Source organism: Nelumbo lutea, chromosome 2 (genome assembly GCF_056320005.1).
Source record: "Nelumbo lutea isolate HS-2025 chromosome 2, American lotus-T2T, whole genome shotgun sequence".
Taxonomy (NCBI): Eukaryota; Viridiplantae; Streptophyta; class Magnoliopsida; order Proteales; family Nelumbonaceae; genus Nelumbo; species Nelumbo lutea.
Window position 1 is genome coordinate 113,569,671 of NC_142685.1, and position 17,780 is coordinate 113,587,450.

At 40.3% G+C, this 17,780-nt stretch overlaps 1 protein-coding gene across 3 annotated transcripts in view; it reads left to right on the forward strand.

Annotated features, from left to right (window-relative positions):
* The window catches only part of OVA5 (Lysyl-tRNA synthetase, class II), a 40,812-nt gene that overhangs the window by 4,909 nt on the left and 18,123 nt on the right, over positions 1 to 17,780 (forward strand). For all 3 annotated transcript variants that reach the window (XM_088969007.1, XM_088969006.1, XM_088969008.1), the window contains exons 4-5: positions 1,987 to 2,095; positions 3,640 to 3,697. In XM_088969007.1, coding sequence (XP_088825133.1) covers positions 1,987 to 2,095; positions 3,640 to 3,697 — 167 coding nt within the window. The remainder of the gene's footprint in view (positions 1 to 1,986; positions 2,096 to 3,639; positions 3,698 to 17,780) is intronic.

A 17,780-nucleotide genomic window follows, 5' to 3' on the forward strand; every position in this document is an offset into this window, starting at 1 on the left:
GAGGTTACTTACTATAAGATCTGCTAAAAAAATTGTAAACAGCAAGGGGCTTCAAAGTGGTTATTGGAGTTGGAATTTCGAAACATTTAAAGCAGGAATTTTAATACATGATGGTTTGCTTATTTCTCATTTTAAATTTGAATTCAGAAGCCAGAGGATAGGCAAGCTAAGGTGGTTATTGGTGTCAATAAACAATCTCAAAGTTCTTCTCAAATGATGATGATGAAGATTTAGAGCCAAATGATTCTCTACCAGCTTCTGGGAAAAATAGTATACTGGAAATACTAGTGTTGAGGGGAATAGATTTCTTGTATTTGGGGCAGTAGGATTACTTATTATTTCCTTTCTTTTATTAAGGGCACTCCTGTCTCGAATTTATCATAAACAGGGGTATTTTTGTAAACACCTTTTATTTACACTAATATAAGTAGTGGGCCAACTGGTTTAGAGGATTAGTGACTTCTAAACTATTCTCTATCTGTTTGATGAAGCATCCCAACCTAAAAAGTAGTGCGTTGTGAGATTTAGGTGGCAAAAGCTTTAGGCCTTTTCCTTTGGGGGGCCTGAATGAGGTCAACGCCTATTTTGGAGAATGGAAGAAAGGAATGTGGAAAGACGAATAAGAAGAAAAGTGTCAAAAGGAGGGAGTATTTAGATGGTTTGTCGTGAGAGGGCCATTTTAGAATCATTGTCTAGTCATAAAAGATAATAGGATGTACACTTTTTTTTTTTCCTTGGCTAATGAGAATAGGATGTATACGTTGTTGTGGAACCAAGGGTTGCCAGGGGATAAGGTAGGAAGAAAACACTATCCTAACCCCAATTGCAATGGGACCGATGAAGCTGATTAGGACTTTGTCCAGTAGTATGAGAGGGATGGGAAGATTTGGAAGGGGTAAGTACTAGCTTGATTCACTGAAAAGAGGATACTTTTGTTTGGGTGGGCCAAGGTTGTATGTTAAGTTTTTTCTTTCAATTTTTTCCTTTCAAATTTAAGTGACACCTCATTTTGTTCAAGGCTTCAATTGCATACCTCACCTTGTGCCTTCGGCTCTAGGAACCCTTTGCACTTTAGTTGCACTCGGTATGATTTAAAAGGCGCACGCTTGGTGCGCCTAGGCGTGCGCCTGATGTGCCTTGCGCCTCAGCCCAACCGTGCACCTTTTGAAAATTTGATGCTTTTTTGCTTTTTTTGAACGTAGCGGCTGGGCCGGGGGCTCCGCCCCCAACCCCCAATTTGGTAATGTTGTTCATTCATTCATCCTAATAAAATGTATTCTTAAAAAGCAATTACAATTATAAAATCATTATTTTTTGTGTCAAAACTAAGAATTTAAGACCTAATGTGGACTTGTTTAGGCTTGCCTTGAGGGGTGTGGCACAAAGGCGGCTCGTAGAATTAGGAATGTAATATGTTTTACATTATATTAGCTACTTGAAGTAATGCAATTGAATGAAAAAAGAGAATAGAGGTTTTACATGCTTGAAAATGTTTTATATGTTTGATTTTATTTTTAAATTCTCATTTGAATATGCTTTACATCTTATGTTTATGTATTTTAATTTTAGATAATAGGTTTTTTAAAACATTATTTTAAAATTTAAGTTTATATTTTTTGTTAATATTATGTTTAATATTTTTTTGATTTTTTTGGCATTTTTTTTTGAATTTTTAGCAATTTTTACGTATTTTTGCGCCTTGCTTCAAAAAGGCACGCGCCTCGCCTTGCACCTTGCACCTCAGGCGCAAATTGACCCTTTCGCTTTTAAAACACTGCCACTGCTTTTATAACACTCGACTTAGTCTTTGAACTGGTTATTGTCATCTGGGTTCGTTCCCAACTTTAGCGGCTTCCCCCACCCCATCCATCATTCCTTGCTTCTTATTTTTTTTGGCAACTATCTTGTTCATGTTTCTCTATCTTAGTATTGTCCTTGTGAATGCTGCAAATGATCTTACTTATTTATTATGTGTTTTTTTCCCAGGGGAGCTTTCTGTACGTGTCAATTCATTTGCAATTCTTACAAAATCTCTACTTCCATTGCCAGATAAATATCATGGTCTTACTGATGTAGATAAGCGATATCGCCAAAGGTAAACTATAAAATAACTTTTCTATTTCTAGAATGATAATACAGTGCCGGGTGACAACAGATGAATATCATGAAACTTAATGCCATAATTCTTGTAGATATCACAAGAAATTATGAATAGCATGAGTCCTCTTTTGCCATTCTGTTTTTCTGCTGCTGTATCCATCTTTTTTTTTATAGATGTTCGGTGCTATATCCGTTGTTAAATTATGGGTACTTAAATCATTTCAAACTTTTAATTTCAAGCTGAATGACATATTCATTATGTTATTCTCCCACTAGTGAGGTATGTACGATTAACACTGCTATTGAGCAAACATCGAAGAAGTTGCAGGTGGTTCAGTCGGAGGGGGATAAAAGGATTGGGGAAGAAGATGAGAGGGGCAATGGAAGAAAGAGGAAGGCCTCTGATGATAGCGATTGGGGATACAAGCTGGAGAAAGTATATTATAGGAAGAGGAGAGTGTTGGGTACTGAATCGGCTCTTGAGGAAAGAAAGGAGGCTGAAACATTAATTCAGGAGGAAAATCTGGAGGGAAGAAGGGGAAGGGTGAAAGAGGAGGAGAAAAGGAGTGAGGAACAGGGAGGGCTGGTAACAATCGAGGATGGAGAAGTAGAAATTAGCAAGTTAGTAGAGAGGGAGGTGACAGTGGGCAAATCCTTGGGTCTGTTCTTCTGGGGAGGGGAAGACTTTGTGAGAAAGGCATTTGAGCAACTTGAGAGAGAGAGAGGAGGGAGTAAAAAGAGGGGGAGGGAAGGAGAGGAGAGAGAGTGGGACAAAGAAGGGGGTGAGGAGGATGAGGTTGTTAAGCTGGATTAGAGAGGATTGGGGAAGAGAAACAGGAGAACTCCATTGAGAACCTGATAAGTAGCCTTTTAACCAAAAGAGCTGACTTGTCAGGGGGTGTTTTCAAAAGTATTAAGGTGTTGGTGGCTTTAGTTGGGCATTTTGTCTCGGATTGGGTCCGGTGATCCCTGAGTTTGAACAGATTAGCAGATCGGATTTGGGGGAGATCTTGTGGAATGTAATTGAATTTCAGATTTGTATCAGTCTCCAGTTTGTTTTTGATGATTTTTAGTTGCTTTATATTGTCGAGGTACCTGCTTGTCACCTCTTTGTAACCTTTTTTCTTTTGAATAAAATTTCTTAATCTTCAAAAAAAAGTCTCATAAGACTATTGTGATATGTACACTAAACAGATTCTCTTCAGGAATTTTGAACAGACTTACTACCAATCCACTGCAAGGTTGCAATAAACCATTGTTATGTGTTAGTGTCGTTTTGATTGTCATTGTTATGTGTTAGTGTCGCTTTGATTGTTAAAGTGATGTATACAATATACTCAATTTCAAGGAAGAGGAAATTTGTGGTGTTTACTTATAAAATCACCAAGCAGACTCAATTTTGTGTTCCCTTCTTTATTTTGTTGACATTTTCACAGATGCTCTATTTCAGTTTTTCATTTCCTGGAGATAAAATAGTGCACTTATTCTCTTTTTTCATGTAATTGATTTTAATATCTATTGGCCATATTTTGTGTCTAGGTATGTAGATATGATTGCAAATCCTGAGGTAGCTGATGTATTCCGAGCAAGAGCTAAGGTGGGGAGTACTTTTTTTTTTATTAATTTTCTGTTTTATGATTTTTATGATCTTTTTTCTTATCAGCTTTATGATTTTTATGATCTTAATCTGTGTTTGGTTTGGAAGAAAAGTTAGGGAAACCTATACAAATTTGGAATAACAAACAACCGAAGGAAGAAGAAAAGAACAGAGGTGGAGAGATTGATTTTCGACATCGAAGGAGATTTGGATTTAGTGGAAGAGGGGAGAGAAGGAATGCCTCTAAGTAGGGGCATGTAACTTCAGGTGGGTTCCAAAATCCTTGTTCCCATAAAAATCATTAGTTGGAATGTGAGGGGTTTAGGTAGTGCATGGAAGAGAAGGCTAATTAAGGATCTCCATAGAAGGGAAAGGCTGGATATGGTGATGTTACAAGAGGCCAAATTAGTTGAACTCGACAGAAGGTGGGCAAGAAGTATTTGGAAATCTAGAGAAATAAGTTGTGTTTCTATATCTTCTTGGGGGACTTCAGGGGGTATTGTCACTTTCTGGACCGAGGATGTTGTGGAGGAGTTAATAGGAAATTTCTCAGTGTCATTAAAGTTTAGAGTGGTGGAGGATGGCTTCACTTGGGTACTAACTAATGTGTATGGACCAAGCAATTACAAAGAGAGGAATGAATTCTGGGAAGAACTATTTGGAATTCGAGAGTTGTGGGTCCTTGGTGTTTGGGGGGATTTCAATGTAATTCAATTTGCTAATGAATCAAGCAATCCTTAACGGACTATTACAACCAACATAAGGAAGTTCAATGAATTCAATAATAGTTTGAGTTGAAGGAACTCCCTTATTGCAAGCTCACTATACTTGGTCCAATTTTCAGGAAACCCCAGCTTGCTTGAAGTTAGACATATTCCTCTTTAACTAAAGTTGGGAAATTCATTGGAGGGATTTGATAGCCACAACTCTACCCAGAGTTGCTTTTGACCATTGTCCCATTGAGCTAGGATAGGAACCCTTTTAGAAACATGTGACTGACACACCTGGACTTTGTGAAGAAGATTGAGGATTGGTGGAGGGTAGAAATAAGTAGGGTGAGATTCCACACAAAATTGAAAAGTTTGAGGTCAAATTAAAAGAATGGAACACATCAATTCGGGAGAATAAAGGAATTGAAATCTTCTTTGTTGGTCCGAATAGAGAAATTGGATGCGAAGGAGTCCCAAAGAATCATGAGTATATAGGAAAGAGAATTGAGATGGAAGTTGAAGAGGGATTTAGAAGAGTCTCTTTTGTAGGCAGAAATCTAGATGTAAATGGATCAAGGAGAAAAATCTGGTGACTAAACTTGGAGTGGATGGATTGGTTCATGAATCCTGAGAGGAGATAACCAATTGTTATGTTGATCATTTTCAAATCTATTCTGAGGAGGCCTTTAGGTAATAGAGTGGAGTTGGAAGGTGTGACTTGGCTGAGGCTTTTTGAAGAAAACAAAGGTTGGGTGGAAAGGAGTTTTGAGGAGGAAATTTGGTAAGCAATCTTCTCAATGGATAGATCCAAGGCTCCAAGGCTGGATGGGTTTACTGTGGCTTTCTTGCAAGACTGCTGGAATATAATTAAAGAAGACTTGTTTGAGGTTTTCAGAGAATTTAAAGATAGGTTTGTTATAAGTTGTGGAGTTAATGTTATTTTCCTAGCCCTGATTCTAAAGAAGAAAGAGGCCAAATATTCAAAAGGTTTTAGACATATTAGTCTGGTGACGGGCATTTATAAGATTCTGGCTATGGTTGTCTTTGAGGATAAAAAAGGTGCTCCCTTCCCTCATTTGTTAAGCTCAAGGTGCCTTTGTTCAAGGGAGACAAATAATTGATTAGATTTTAATAGCAAATGAAATGTGTGGAGGAGATAAGAAGATCGGGTAATCAAGGCTTTGATTTTCTGATAAGTAATAAAGTAATTTATTAAGATTAATCAAGATGAACCAACAAAAGGTACATGATAGAGTTCCCACAACGAGGTGTGAGATGTTGCTTCAAGATAGCAAAATTACAATTGAGCCCAAAATAATCGATCCCTATGCACCCCTTGCTTAGTTAAGAGGTCTGCTAGTGCTAGCCCATTAGCTGATCTCTTCTCACACTGAACTCTAACCGTTAAATTGGAGGTTAGCCACTTCAATCTTCTCATCACCCCCTATATGACCACACTATAGTCTCCAGCTCTTTCAGCCACCCAATTACCAATTTACAGTCTCCTTTACTGATCTATCTTGCGAAGTTCATTTTTTTTGCCAACTGTTCTCCCTATAAGACTGCTTGGACCTCTGCACTAACTGCACCCCCACTCCAATTGGACCAGAAGGCTTGGGATTATCGAGGCAACAATTTGACCCTTTGCATTCCTAAACAATCCTTCAATACCCAAAGGCTTGGGATTATCGAGGCTGCTACCATCAAAGTTTAGCTTGATAAAGCCTTCTTCAGGGGGTTTCTAGGCAACTATTGGCTTGTTCTTAACTGAAGAAGAATTTGCAACCACTTCTCAGTTTCTCCACATGTCAACTAAAGAGAATTGTGAAAAAAGATGCGATATTTAAGCCCAATCAATAGCTTTGTTCAGCAAGCAATCCCAAAAAGAAGTCTTATCCCTCTCTTTATCATTGAAGATTCTGTTACTTCTTTCCTCCCACACTATGCATTCTAGAGCAACCCTAACATATCTCCATAAAACTCTCCCTCTTCTCTTAGGCCACCTGAAGCCTGTAGGGTCAAAGAGTCCCCCGATTGCAAAGGCAATGTCCACCTACAACTTTTAAGACCAAAAATCTTCTCCCAAAGCTCTACACCAAAAGGGAAAGAGATTAGTAGGTGGTGGCAACTTTCTCCATTAGCTTTGCAAAGGATACACCAATTTGGGGAAATACTAAGGTTGGATATTTTCTTTTGCAAGATGTTCAAATTGTTTAATTTGCTAAGATATACTTCCTAGCATAGGGATCCCACCTTGGGGGGATGGGTTTAAACCAAATTTCTTTACAAAAGAAAGGTTGAGGGTTAGGGGTGGAACACAATTGAGAGAAAAAAGATGCACAAGAAAAAAAATACCCAAAGTGTTATTCTAGTATTAGGTTTGGAGTGGTCTAAACAAATCGAGTCAAGGGTTTTAATTAGCAGAGCGGCTTGGTCTAGCTCAAAGTTTCTCAGATCCCTTCTAAAACCTAGATTCCAATTCAAGCCAGGAGACTAGGATAAGGGTACAAACCTTTGAATGGGTTCATTTTTAAAGAGGGAGAGGGATTACAAAGAGGGATGAAGATCCTTAAGGATGGAGTTACCAATCCAGGTGTCTTCCCTAGAAAGAATCCTATCTCTAATACAATCATCATACCTGATAAGGCTAAAAAAATGGGGAAGGATGCCAAGGCAATAATAGCCTTCCATGGAGAGTTTAGAGTATCCTGTCATGATACTCCAGCATCCCAACCATTCTCTGCGTGTCCATGAATACTTCTTACAACCTTGTGCCAAACCCTCTCTCTTTCTCTAGTACAACCTTTGTTTGTAAATTGGATCTTGAAAAGGCTTATGATTTAGTGGATTGGAGCTTCTTGTTAGTGGTGCTAAGGAAGTGTGGTTTTGGAGATGGTGTAAATGTATTAGTTGTTGCCTTACTTCTTGCCATTACTCTATTCTTGTCAATGGGGTAGTCAATGATTTTTTCCCAGCTTGTATGGGCCTAAGACAAGGTGATCCATTGTCCCTTTTCTTATCCACATTAGTTGCCGATGCATTTAGTAGATTCTTATTAGAAGTGGACAGCACTGGGCCAATAAGAGGGTGGAGAATAGGCAGAGATAGAGTTCCGGTAACTCACTTTCAGTTTGTAGATGACACTACAATTTTTTGTGAGGGTTATGATTTGACAAAGGCGAGAAACCCAAAGAATTTAATAATCCTCTTTGAGAATGCCTCCAACCTGAAAATCAATTTTGAGAAGAATTGTATGGTGGGGTTAAACTTGGAGGGGGGGATGGAGTCTATTGCTGCCTGTTTAGATTGTACCTATTTAGGACTTTCCCTAGGTGCTAACCCAAAGGAAAGTCGATTTTGGAACCTTGTGGTTGAAAAGTTTGAAAAAAGACTGGTGACCTGGAAGAAGAACTACATTTCTCTGGGGGCCAGCGTAACTTTAATTAGAGCAACACTTGCCAACCTGCCACTTTACTTTTTGTCACTCTTTAGGATACCTAACAGGGAAGCGAAGAGGATGGAAAATTTGACGAGGGATTTCTTGTGGGAGCCAGGGAAGAGAAAAAGGATCACTTGATCAGATGGGAAGTGATGAGCCAAAGTAAAAAAGAAGGGGATTTAGGTTTAGGGAATTTAGTTAGTAAGAATGAAGCTCTTCTTTTTTGATCAGCAAGAAATTTAAGGATTTTATTAAGTGATGCTTAAACTGTTTAGTACATAAAAAGCGATTACAACCCCCGCACATTTGCAAAAGTTACAATGACGCTCAAAACAACTGTTGCCTATATACCCCTTGTTTTGCTAAAGCATCAGCCATCCCATTCGCAGTCCTTACCCAATTGAACGTAATTTCAGCTCATGTGTTGTGCTCCGTATTTCCCTAAATTCTTGCCTATAGACCCATGGCACTAACTATTTATTTCTGGCTCAAGAAATGGTCATCTTTGAATCTACCTCTACTTCCAGTGCTGAAAGCTTGATTGTTTAGTGAGTCTTAAACCTTGCAGTAGCACCAACAGTTCATCCTTTAGTGAGTCTCCCAGCCCCAAAGGTCTTGAATACATAGCAAGTGCTTCCTATGGAATTCCCATCAAAATTTAGTTTTACTTTATTAGTTGTTGGGGGTATCCTCTCCATGACTATCTTATCCTTTTCTTTAGAAGAGAAAGCCACTTCAGTCCATGTCCTTTTGATTTCATTCACTGAAAAATCTTTGAATATATCAAGTGTCTTTATCCAATGTGCCGCTCTGATTTTTATAACTTCACAAATTTTCTCTTTCAATCTACTTTCTCATTAAATATCCTTCCATTCCTTTCCTCCTATACAGTCCACACTAATGCATCCCAAATTGCTTTCCACATAATTCTGATTCTCTTTCTTGGTTATCTTAGGAAACTTGGGCTGAAAAGACTTACTACGTCTTGTGGGGAAGTCCACTTGCAACCAAAAAGAGAACAACAGAATTCCCAAATTCCAATTACAAAAGAGCAAGAAAGCAGCAAATGAGATAAGGATTCACCACTTGCAAGGCAAAGGAAGCACATGTGAGGTGGTATGCTTTTATTTGTCCTTCATACCTGAAGCATATCGGAATAATTCCCAACACAACGCTTGAATTTTAGGTGGGATAGGCTTGCTCCAAATTTCTTTTACAGGGAAGTTCTCTCCAATGTATTGGACTGCAAGAGAATTAAGAAAGGAAGCACAAGTAAATACCCCATTAGGAGTACAAGACCACACTCTAGTTTCTTCTACTAACTGATCCAAAAATGTTGATTGAAGTTTGTCCAGTAGTTGGATAATAGCCTCACACTCATTGTCCCTCAAATCCCTTCTAAATCTGAAATCTCAGTTTATCCCCGAAGGAGAAAAGATAACAAATCTTGAGACTGGTTGTTGTTTATAGTTAGACAAAGAGTATAGGCTAGGAAAGGCAAACTGAAGAGGGGTTTCATCCAGCCAATGGTCTTCCTAGAACAAAACTTGAGTCCCACATCCCACATCATATCTAATGAAGTTAATAATAGATGGGTATACCGCCTGTATTGTTTTCCAAGGAGAGAGTGAATCAGTGAAGTCAATGTAGAGGCTACTTTTGCATCCCATCCATTAATCAATGTCCTGTGAATGCTTGCAACTATTCTGTCAAATATTGTCACTTTCCAAAGGAAACCTTCAAAACCATTTCCCTAAAAATGTGTATTCATATAGATCAGGTTCCCTATTCCAAGCCCGCCTTGCTCTTTGGGTTTACAAAGTTGTTCCCACTTCACTAAATGATACCTCCATAACTATTCCCCAAGAATGAAACTCTTCTAGGCAAATGGCTTTGGAGGTGGCCTTTGGAAAGAGAGATTATGGCATGAGGTTGTGGCTAGTATCCATGACTGCTTTGAAATCGGTTGGGATGTTAAGGTATCTCGACAGGCTTTGCTCACAACACCTTGGTAAATCATATACCTTCATAAACTGATGTAACCAAGTGAATGTTTTGGAGGGAAAGATGGAACGAGAGGAGAGAAACTTCAGGCCGGCGGGGAAGTGGAGGTTGGAGTTGGATATTGAAGCTAAACATTTCTTATTCGAGCAGGGATGGACAAGAGGTAAGGCATATTTGAAAATCAGGGAAGGTAGTAGGGCTACAATACTCATACCAAAGGAAGCATGTTACTGGTTGAAAGGCTTTGTTGATAGAACAGTAAACACTGTCAGGGAAGAACTATGTAACGTGACTGAGAAGGAATGGGAGAGGATGGTTTATCATGGTAACAGAAAACTTTGGCACTAACAAAAACAAGTAATATGCATACCGGAAGGACAGAGTGGACAAGGCTGGATTTCCTTTGCCAATAACATTCAGGCGTTTCTCTTGGAAATCGAGAGGAAGGTTGAAGAAAGAATGGATAACAAACCGTGTGAATGTGTTCCAACGAGTTGTGGTACTTCGGAGTAGAGCAAGAAGCAAAGTCCATATCGTCAAGAGATTATGGTAGCAAGTTCAACTGGAAATCGAAAAATAACACTTGAAGAAGGGAGAGGCAAATGGGAACACAGAATGGTATTAACGGCAGATAGGACTGTAAGGGATTGGACGAAAGTCTTAGATGCAGTTGCAGAAAGATTGGGCTTAGAAGGTGATGCCGTCTTATTGCTGTTTTGCTGAGAAGAAAGCCATCCTTGATACAGGCGATGAGAAACTGAGCTTCAATACAGTCCAAGAAGATGGAGGACTGATACAAATACAAAACTGGGCTCCAATATGCAATGAAGTAGTTCCAAAGGACGGCAACCTCCGGATCAAACTCTTAGGGCTCCTCTTTAATCTCTGGAACGAATAGACCTTAGGAAAAATCGTCAGAGCCCTAGGGGGTGTTCTACTGGAGCTAAACCTGAGAAGTTTGCGTGCTGTGGAGATAAAAGTTGCAGGGATTAAGCCTGAGAACCTGCCTCGTGCATTTGACATACTCTCAGATGGAGCCTGGTACAGGGTTTGGCTAGCATCGGAAGTTGACGCGTCTCTATGGGGAAGACGACTAGAGGTAGGTGACGATGGTGGGGTCGCAGGTTGGAGCACACGTGGCACCCAGGGAATGGTGAAGAAACTTACTACGCGCGAAAGGGCAAAAGAGGAGAATGAACAGTCGCAGGGGGTAAGAGCGGCGAACCAAAATGTGGACCACATGCCACATTAGTGGTCCACGTGACGACTTAAGGCATCACGTGGGGTGGGAGAGACTTAAAGAGATTGTAGACGAAAACTTTCATCTATTTTCTTCCAAAAAAGGGTCGGCCGAACTGAACGAGTCATAGAAAATGCTAACAGAAGGAGAAAAGCGTCCCCTGAGTTGGACCCATCGTCTGGACTGTGACAAGCAGGATTTCAGTGTAGTTGATCGCCCAAACCCGCGCTACATTAGAGACAAAATAGAAGAAAGAGAGGAGGAAGACCAAGGGTGGATAAGTTGCAGTTTTGAGAGTGATGCAGAGGGGAGTTTAGAAGAAATTGCAAGTATTGATGGTTCGGTAGAGGAAGGATTCTATGAAGGACAAATCAGAGGGACATTAAACTTGGAGCATCTCTTTCTTGGAGATACGGCGGGAGTACAAAAGATAGACTTGGAGGCTCCAGTGAGCACGAATAGGGTGGGCCAAAATTCAAAAACGGACAAGCCTTTACCAAGTTTTAGCGCCATGCAAGTAGCTAAAAAGGTGTTAGCTCAAGCTAACCCAGATTTGAACAAGGGTACATCACAAAGAGGTGGACAATTCGGTAAAGGAAAAAGGTATTTGTGTAGACCAATTGGCGGGGAATAGTTCCCTCCAATCCAAGGAGACAGAAAGCTCCAATTGCTCTTTATAGGGTTTGAAAACCGACCACCCTCTTTTGCCCCTTTCCCACAACCCTCAGTCAAAACCAGGTAACTCTGTCAACTCTGTCAATTCAGTTTTTGCTACTGATGAGTGTTCTGTGTCCCTTGTTCCAGATTCCCTTTCCAACCAAGAGTTAGAGGCCCATGGGTAGGAAGCCACAATGAGAATACAAGGGGAGGAGGGGGAGACGGTGATGGGAATAAATTGCAGGGATAAAAGGATCTAAGGTATCGTTGAGAGAATAATGGGTGAAGTGGAGAGGAATGAATTGCAAAGGGAGGGTACAAATGGGGCAGCAAGAGTTCCTGGTGGAGAGAATGAGATAAGGAATGAGGAGAGGGTTAGAAGTGGAGAGCTTGGAAAACTAGATAAAGGGGGAACTTGTAGGGAAGATTCAGTGGCAGAATTTGTGGGGAAGCTGGGGTGTAAACTGAAGAACCCAAATGATTTAAAAGAATTTCTACAAAAAAAGGAGGATAGAAAGATTAAGAAAAGAAAATTGAGCGAAGTTGAGAGATTAAAAAGAGATATTGAGGGGGATAAGAAGTTTGGGGCCAGAGAGGACAGAAGGAAATGGTTTAAATAGATTTCAGTGGTGATAGGGCTGCCTCTTACAAAATTGAAATGAGAATCCTAAGTTGGAATGTGAGGGGGCTGGGTAGTGCTAGGAAGAGAGTAACAATTAAAGAGGTGATTAAGAAGTTTAATCTAGATGTGGTATTACTTCAAGAATCCAAAAGAATGGATTTTGATTGTAGATGGGCAAGAAGTGTTAGGAGAGCTAGGAGGATTAAGTGGGCAGCTGCTCTGTCGTGGGGGTCCTCAGGTGGGATTGTGACATTGTGGAAAGATGTGCTAATAGGAGTGGAGGAGTTAATAGGTGAACATTCTGTTTCTTTAAAGTTCAAGCAGGTGGAAGATGGTTTTGAATGGGTACTAACAAATGTTTATGGCCCCCCAATGACTATAGGTAGAGAAAGAAATTATGGGAAGAGTTGAGTGATATTAGTGGCCTTTGGGAAGGACCATGGTGTGTGGGAGGGGATTTTAATGTAGTGAGATTTACAGAGGAAACCAACAACCCTAGACAGAGAGTGACAACAAGTATGAGGAACTTCAATCAATTTGTGGATACTTTTGAGCTTAAAGAATTTCCACTCCTAAATAATACCTTCACCTAGTCCAACCTCCAATCAAGTTCAATATGCTCTAAGCTGGACATGTTTCTTTTTTCTACAGATTGGGAGGAACATTAGGGTAACTTAACATCTAGGGTGCTTCCTAGACTTACCTCGGACCACTAGCCTATAGTGATGTGTAAGGAGGAAATGAGAGGTGATGGTCTTGCCCCGTTCAGGTTTGAGGTTCCACAAAAAGCTTTAGTTCTTAAAATCCCACATAAAGGAGTGGAACGGGTTGGAGTTTGGGAGAGTGGAAGAAAGGAAACGGATGCTGGTAGAGCAGATAGAAGAACTAGATATGAAGGAAGAAAGGGGTCTATTTGGAGAATAAGACAGAAAAAGGAGATGGAGCTTAAGGAAGCAAATGGAGGATTTATTGCTTAAGGAGGAAATAAGCCGGAGGCAGAAATCTAGGTGTAAATGGTTAAAGGAGGGGGATAGAAACACCGGTTTTTTCCACTCAGTGGCAAATGGTAGGAGAAAGAAGAACTTTATCTCAAAGTCGGAAGTTGAAGGAGCAATCATATCCCACCTGGTAGAAGTAGCAGAAGCCTTTGTAAGTCATTTCAAATATATTTTCAGTTAAATGAAAGGATTGGATTGGCCGACTCTAAGTACAGAAAACAGAGAGTGGTTAGAAAAGAGATAAGAGTTGGAAGAGATGAAGGAAACAATTTTTTCAATGGATAGAACAAAAGCTCCAGATCCAGATGGTTTCACAATGGCTTTTTAGCAGGATTGTTGGGATATTGTGGAGAAGGATCTTGGGTCAGTGTTTGAGGAGTTCCACAGAAGGGGAATAGTAACCCGGGTTTGAACTCCACATTCATTACTCTGGTTCCAAAGAAGAAAGAGGCATCACAACCAAGGGACTTTAGACCTATTAGTCTGGTGAACAGTTTGTACAAATTAATTGCAAAAGTGTTATCCCTAAGGATAAAGAAGGTTCTTCCTACCATAATTGCTCCTAACCAAGGTGCTTTTGTGAAGGGAAGATAGATTACCGATCAAATCTTGATTGCAAATGAGAGTCTGGAGAGCTTTAGGAAATCCAAGAAGGGAGTGGTTTGTAAACTGGACTTGGAGAAGGCTTATGACATGGTCGATTGGTCTTTTCTGTTGGAGGTGCTGAAAAATTTTGGATTTGGAGACAACTGGTGTAAATGGATTTGGGGCTGTGTTAGGAGTTGCCACTACTCTATCTTGGTGAATGGAACTGTGGTGGGTTTCTTCCCCGCCTTGGGAGGAATAAGACAAGGAGATCCACTATCCCCTTCGGATTCGAGGAATTTAATAAAAGGATGGAGAGTAGGAAGGGAGGAGGTGCCACTTACACATCTGCAGTTTGCAGATGACACAATCTTGTTTTGTGAAGGTGGGGACATCAATTGGATCCGGAACTTAAAATTGGCAATACAACTCTTTGAGCAGATGTCTAATCTCAAGGTGAACTTGGTTAAGAGTAGTATGGAAGGTGTGAATTTGAAGGAGAGGGAGCTAAGTGAATATGTAGGTGTGTTAGGTTGTGCAACCTCGGCTTGGCCTATGACTTACTTAGGCCTCCCCTTGGGGGATAACCCTAAGAAGATAAGCTTTTGAAACCCAGTGGTGGAGAGATTTGAAAAAAGGCTTATTTCTTAGAGGAAAAATTATCTTTCCTTGGGGGGGGGGAGAATCAATTTGATTAGGTCAACCCTAGCTAATCTACCTGTTTACTTCCTATTAGTGTTTAAGATCCCCACAAAGGTTTCTAACACTTTGGAAAAGCTTATGAGGGATTTCTTGTGGGAGCTTGGAGTGGAAAAGCGGGACCATAGGGTGAGATGGGAGGTGGTAACTAGATGTAAAAAGCTAGGAGGTCTTGGATTGGGAATATTAGGAAAAGAAACATGGCGTTGTTGGGGAAATGGTTATGGAGGTTTCCTTTGGAAAGAGACAAATTGTGGACAAAGATTGTGGCTAGCATACATGGGTTGGAAGACAATGGTTGGGAACCTGGAATCTTGGCAAGGGCTACCGCTTCCTCTCCTTGGACAACCATATACAAGTTGCTTCCAGTCTTCTCCCATTGGATCAGGTATGGTCTCAACTCCGGTAATAGAATAAAATTTTGGGAACAACATTGGGTTGGGGACTCACCTCTGATGGACCAATTTCCCTCTTTGAAAAATGAACCCATATCATCCTTCTTAAGCCCCTCAGACTCTCCTTCAGGTTTTGGGTGGAACCTAGGTCTGAGAAGGGCAGTTAGGGATACAGATTTGGGCCACATCATGTCTTTGTTATCCATCATTGAAAATGTTTTCTTGGATCCTAATAAGGAGGACACCGGATTTTGGGTTCCTTTCTCTTCAGGTGTTTTCTCTTGTGCTTCGTTTTTTGAGTCATTAACTCAGCATTCTGATCATATTGGGTTGTCTTTCCCAGTTAAAGAAATTTGGAGTAGGCCCATTCCTCCTCGGGTTGGTAGTTTTTGTTGGAAAACTTTCCTAGAAAGAATTAACACAAATGACCTACTTCAGAAAAAGAGACCCAATTCTTGTTTACTTCCAAATAGGTGTACTCTATGTAAAGCTGATGGGGAAACTGGTTACTACCTTCTGGTTACTTGTTTGGTTGCTAAATCAGTTTGGGAGTGGGCTTTTTCCCTTTTTGGGTGTGTTTGGATTTCCCCTGGGCGAGTCCAAAGCTTGTTCTCTTCTTCTTTTTTTAGATGGCTGAAGAAGAGAGGGAAAGGTTATGTGGAGAAGCATTAGGGCTGCAGTGTGTTGGACTCTATGGGAAGAAAGAAACTCACGAATATTTTCAGATAAAGAAAGAACCATTGAAAACTTATTAGATCTAATTCTGTTAAGGGTGGCACATTGGCTAAAAACTATGGAACTGTTCTCAGATTACTCTGTGGCTGATTTGGTAAGAAACTGGAAAGAGATAGCTTCCTCTGCCCTATGTAAGAGGACATGTAGTCCTTCTTGGTCCCCCCCTCCCTTTGGGTTCATAAAACTGAATTTTGATGGTAGCTGCTTAAGGAACCCAGGGCCTTTCGGGATTGGGGGAGTGTTCAGGAATGAGGATGGGGCTATCATTGCTATGTCCTCAGGCCCAATTGGGGAAGGAGGCTCTCTTAGGGCTGAGATTCTTGCAGCCCTAGAAGGTATCCAAAGAGCAAAGGAGTTGAACATCAGATGTTTGGTCCTTGAATGTGACTTGGAGGTGGTGATTAGGTGGCTAAAGGAAGAAGACATCGGTTTGTGGAGTTATAACAATGAGAAAAAAAAATCAAATGGCTGAGTAGGGATATTGTGGTACATTACAGCTGGGTGAGGACTGCTAATTCATTTGCTGATGGGTTAGCCAAGCAAGGGGTGAATAGGGAATTGATTTTTTGGGCTAACTTTTGACTTTCTTCCATTGTATTCTTTTGGTGGGGAGTTAGGACATTTGACCTCCTCTTTTGTACCTTAAGTTTCACATAGTTTCATATCATTAATAAAGTTTCTTGTTACTGATCAAAAAAAAAAAAAAAATTGGGCACTCTCCCTAAATTCCTCAAGTTTGTGAGGTATGATATCTACTTTGGAAATTCTGTTCTTTTTTGGGAAGATGTTTTGGTGGGTACTCAACCCCTAAAAGATCACTTCCCCTCTCTCTATTCTATCTCCCTCTTTAAAAAGAAGCATGTTTCAAGGTTCCTTCCCCCGGTTTCTCATTGACTTTACATTGGGACTTTGGTTTTCGTCGAGGTTTAAGGGATGACGAATTTGCTTGTGTCTTTGAGCTTTTACTTCTTTTGGACTCTGTTTGTGTGGACCCCCCTAAACCTGATAAAAGAATTTGGAGTTTGACTTTGAGTGGATCCTTCACTTGTGCATCTTTCTTCAAGTCCCTTTGTTCTACTTCTTCATCTTGGGTGTTCCCCTATTCAAGACATTTGGTCAAGGCCTATCCCTCCTAAAATAGCTATTTTCTGTTGGTAAGCCTATTATGGTAAGGCCAATGCTCTAGATAGCCTACAAAAGAAGAAACCTTATTTGTGTTTGTCCACAAACTGGTGTATTTTGTGTAAAGTGAAGAGTGAGGATTGTCACCACTTATTGATATCTTGTTCCTTTGTTGCTAATATTTGTAAATGTTTTTTTTTTCGTTTTTATGCTGTTTGGGTGTAAGTGAAACTCGCCCTCTGAAGTAAATCTGCTTTTTGATCCGTCTACTTTTGGGTGGCCAACAAAGAGAGGGAAACTAATGTGAAAGTGTATCAAAGTAGTTATATTGTGGACCATTTGGGAGGAGAGGAATGTTGGAATATTCCAAAAAAAGGAAAGAAGCCTTGCTGAAACTAAAGAGTGCATATTAATAAGGACAATTTTTTGGCTGAAAACTTCAGACCTTTTTGTGAATTATTCTTTTGATGATTTTTGGAGAAGTTGGGCAGAAGTGTCTTCCACAACCTCTGAAAAGAATAGATTACAGGCATAATGGAGCCCCCATCCGGAGGGAGTGGTAAAGCTGGACTTTGACAGGAGCTGTCATGGTAATCTAGGGCCTTTGGGTATAGGAGAGATTTTGAGAGATAAAGATAGCAACATCCTATCCTTATTTTGAGGACTGGTGGGAGTTGGTGACTCTAGAAGGGCTGAGATACTGGCTGTGGTACAAGGAATACAGGTTACCAACCAACTTGGAGTAGAGAATTTAATAGTTGAGTGAGACTTTAAGGTGGTAGTGGGTTGGTTGTCGGATCTGGAAACAATTTTTGGGGCTATGGGGATCTTCTCAAGAAAGTTAATTGGCTTACAACGAACATGTCAGTCAGATTTC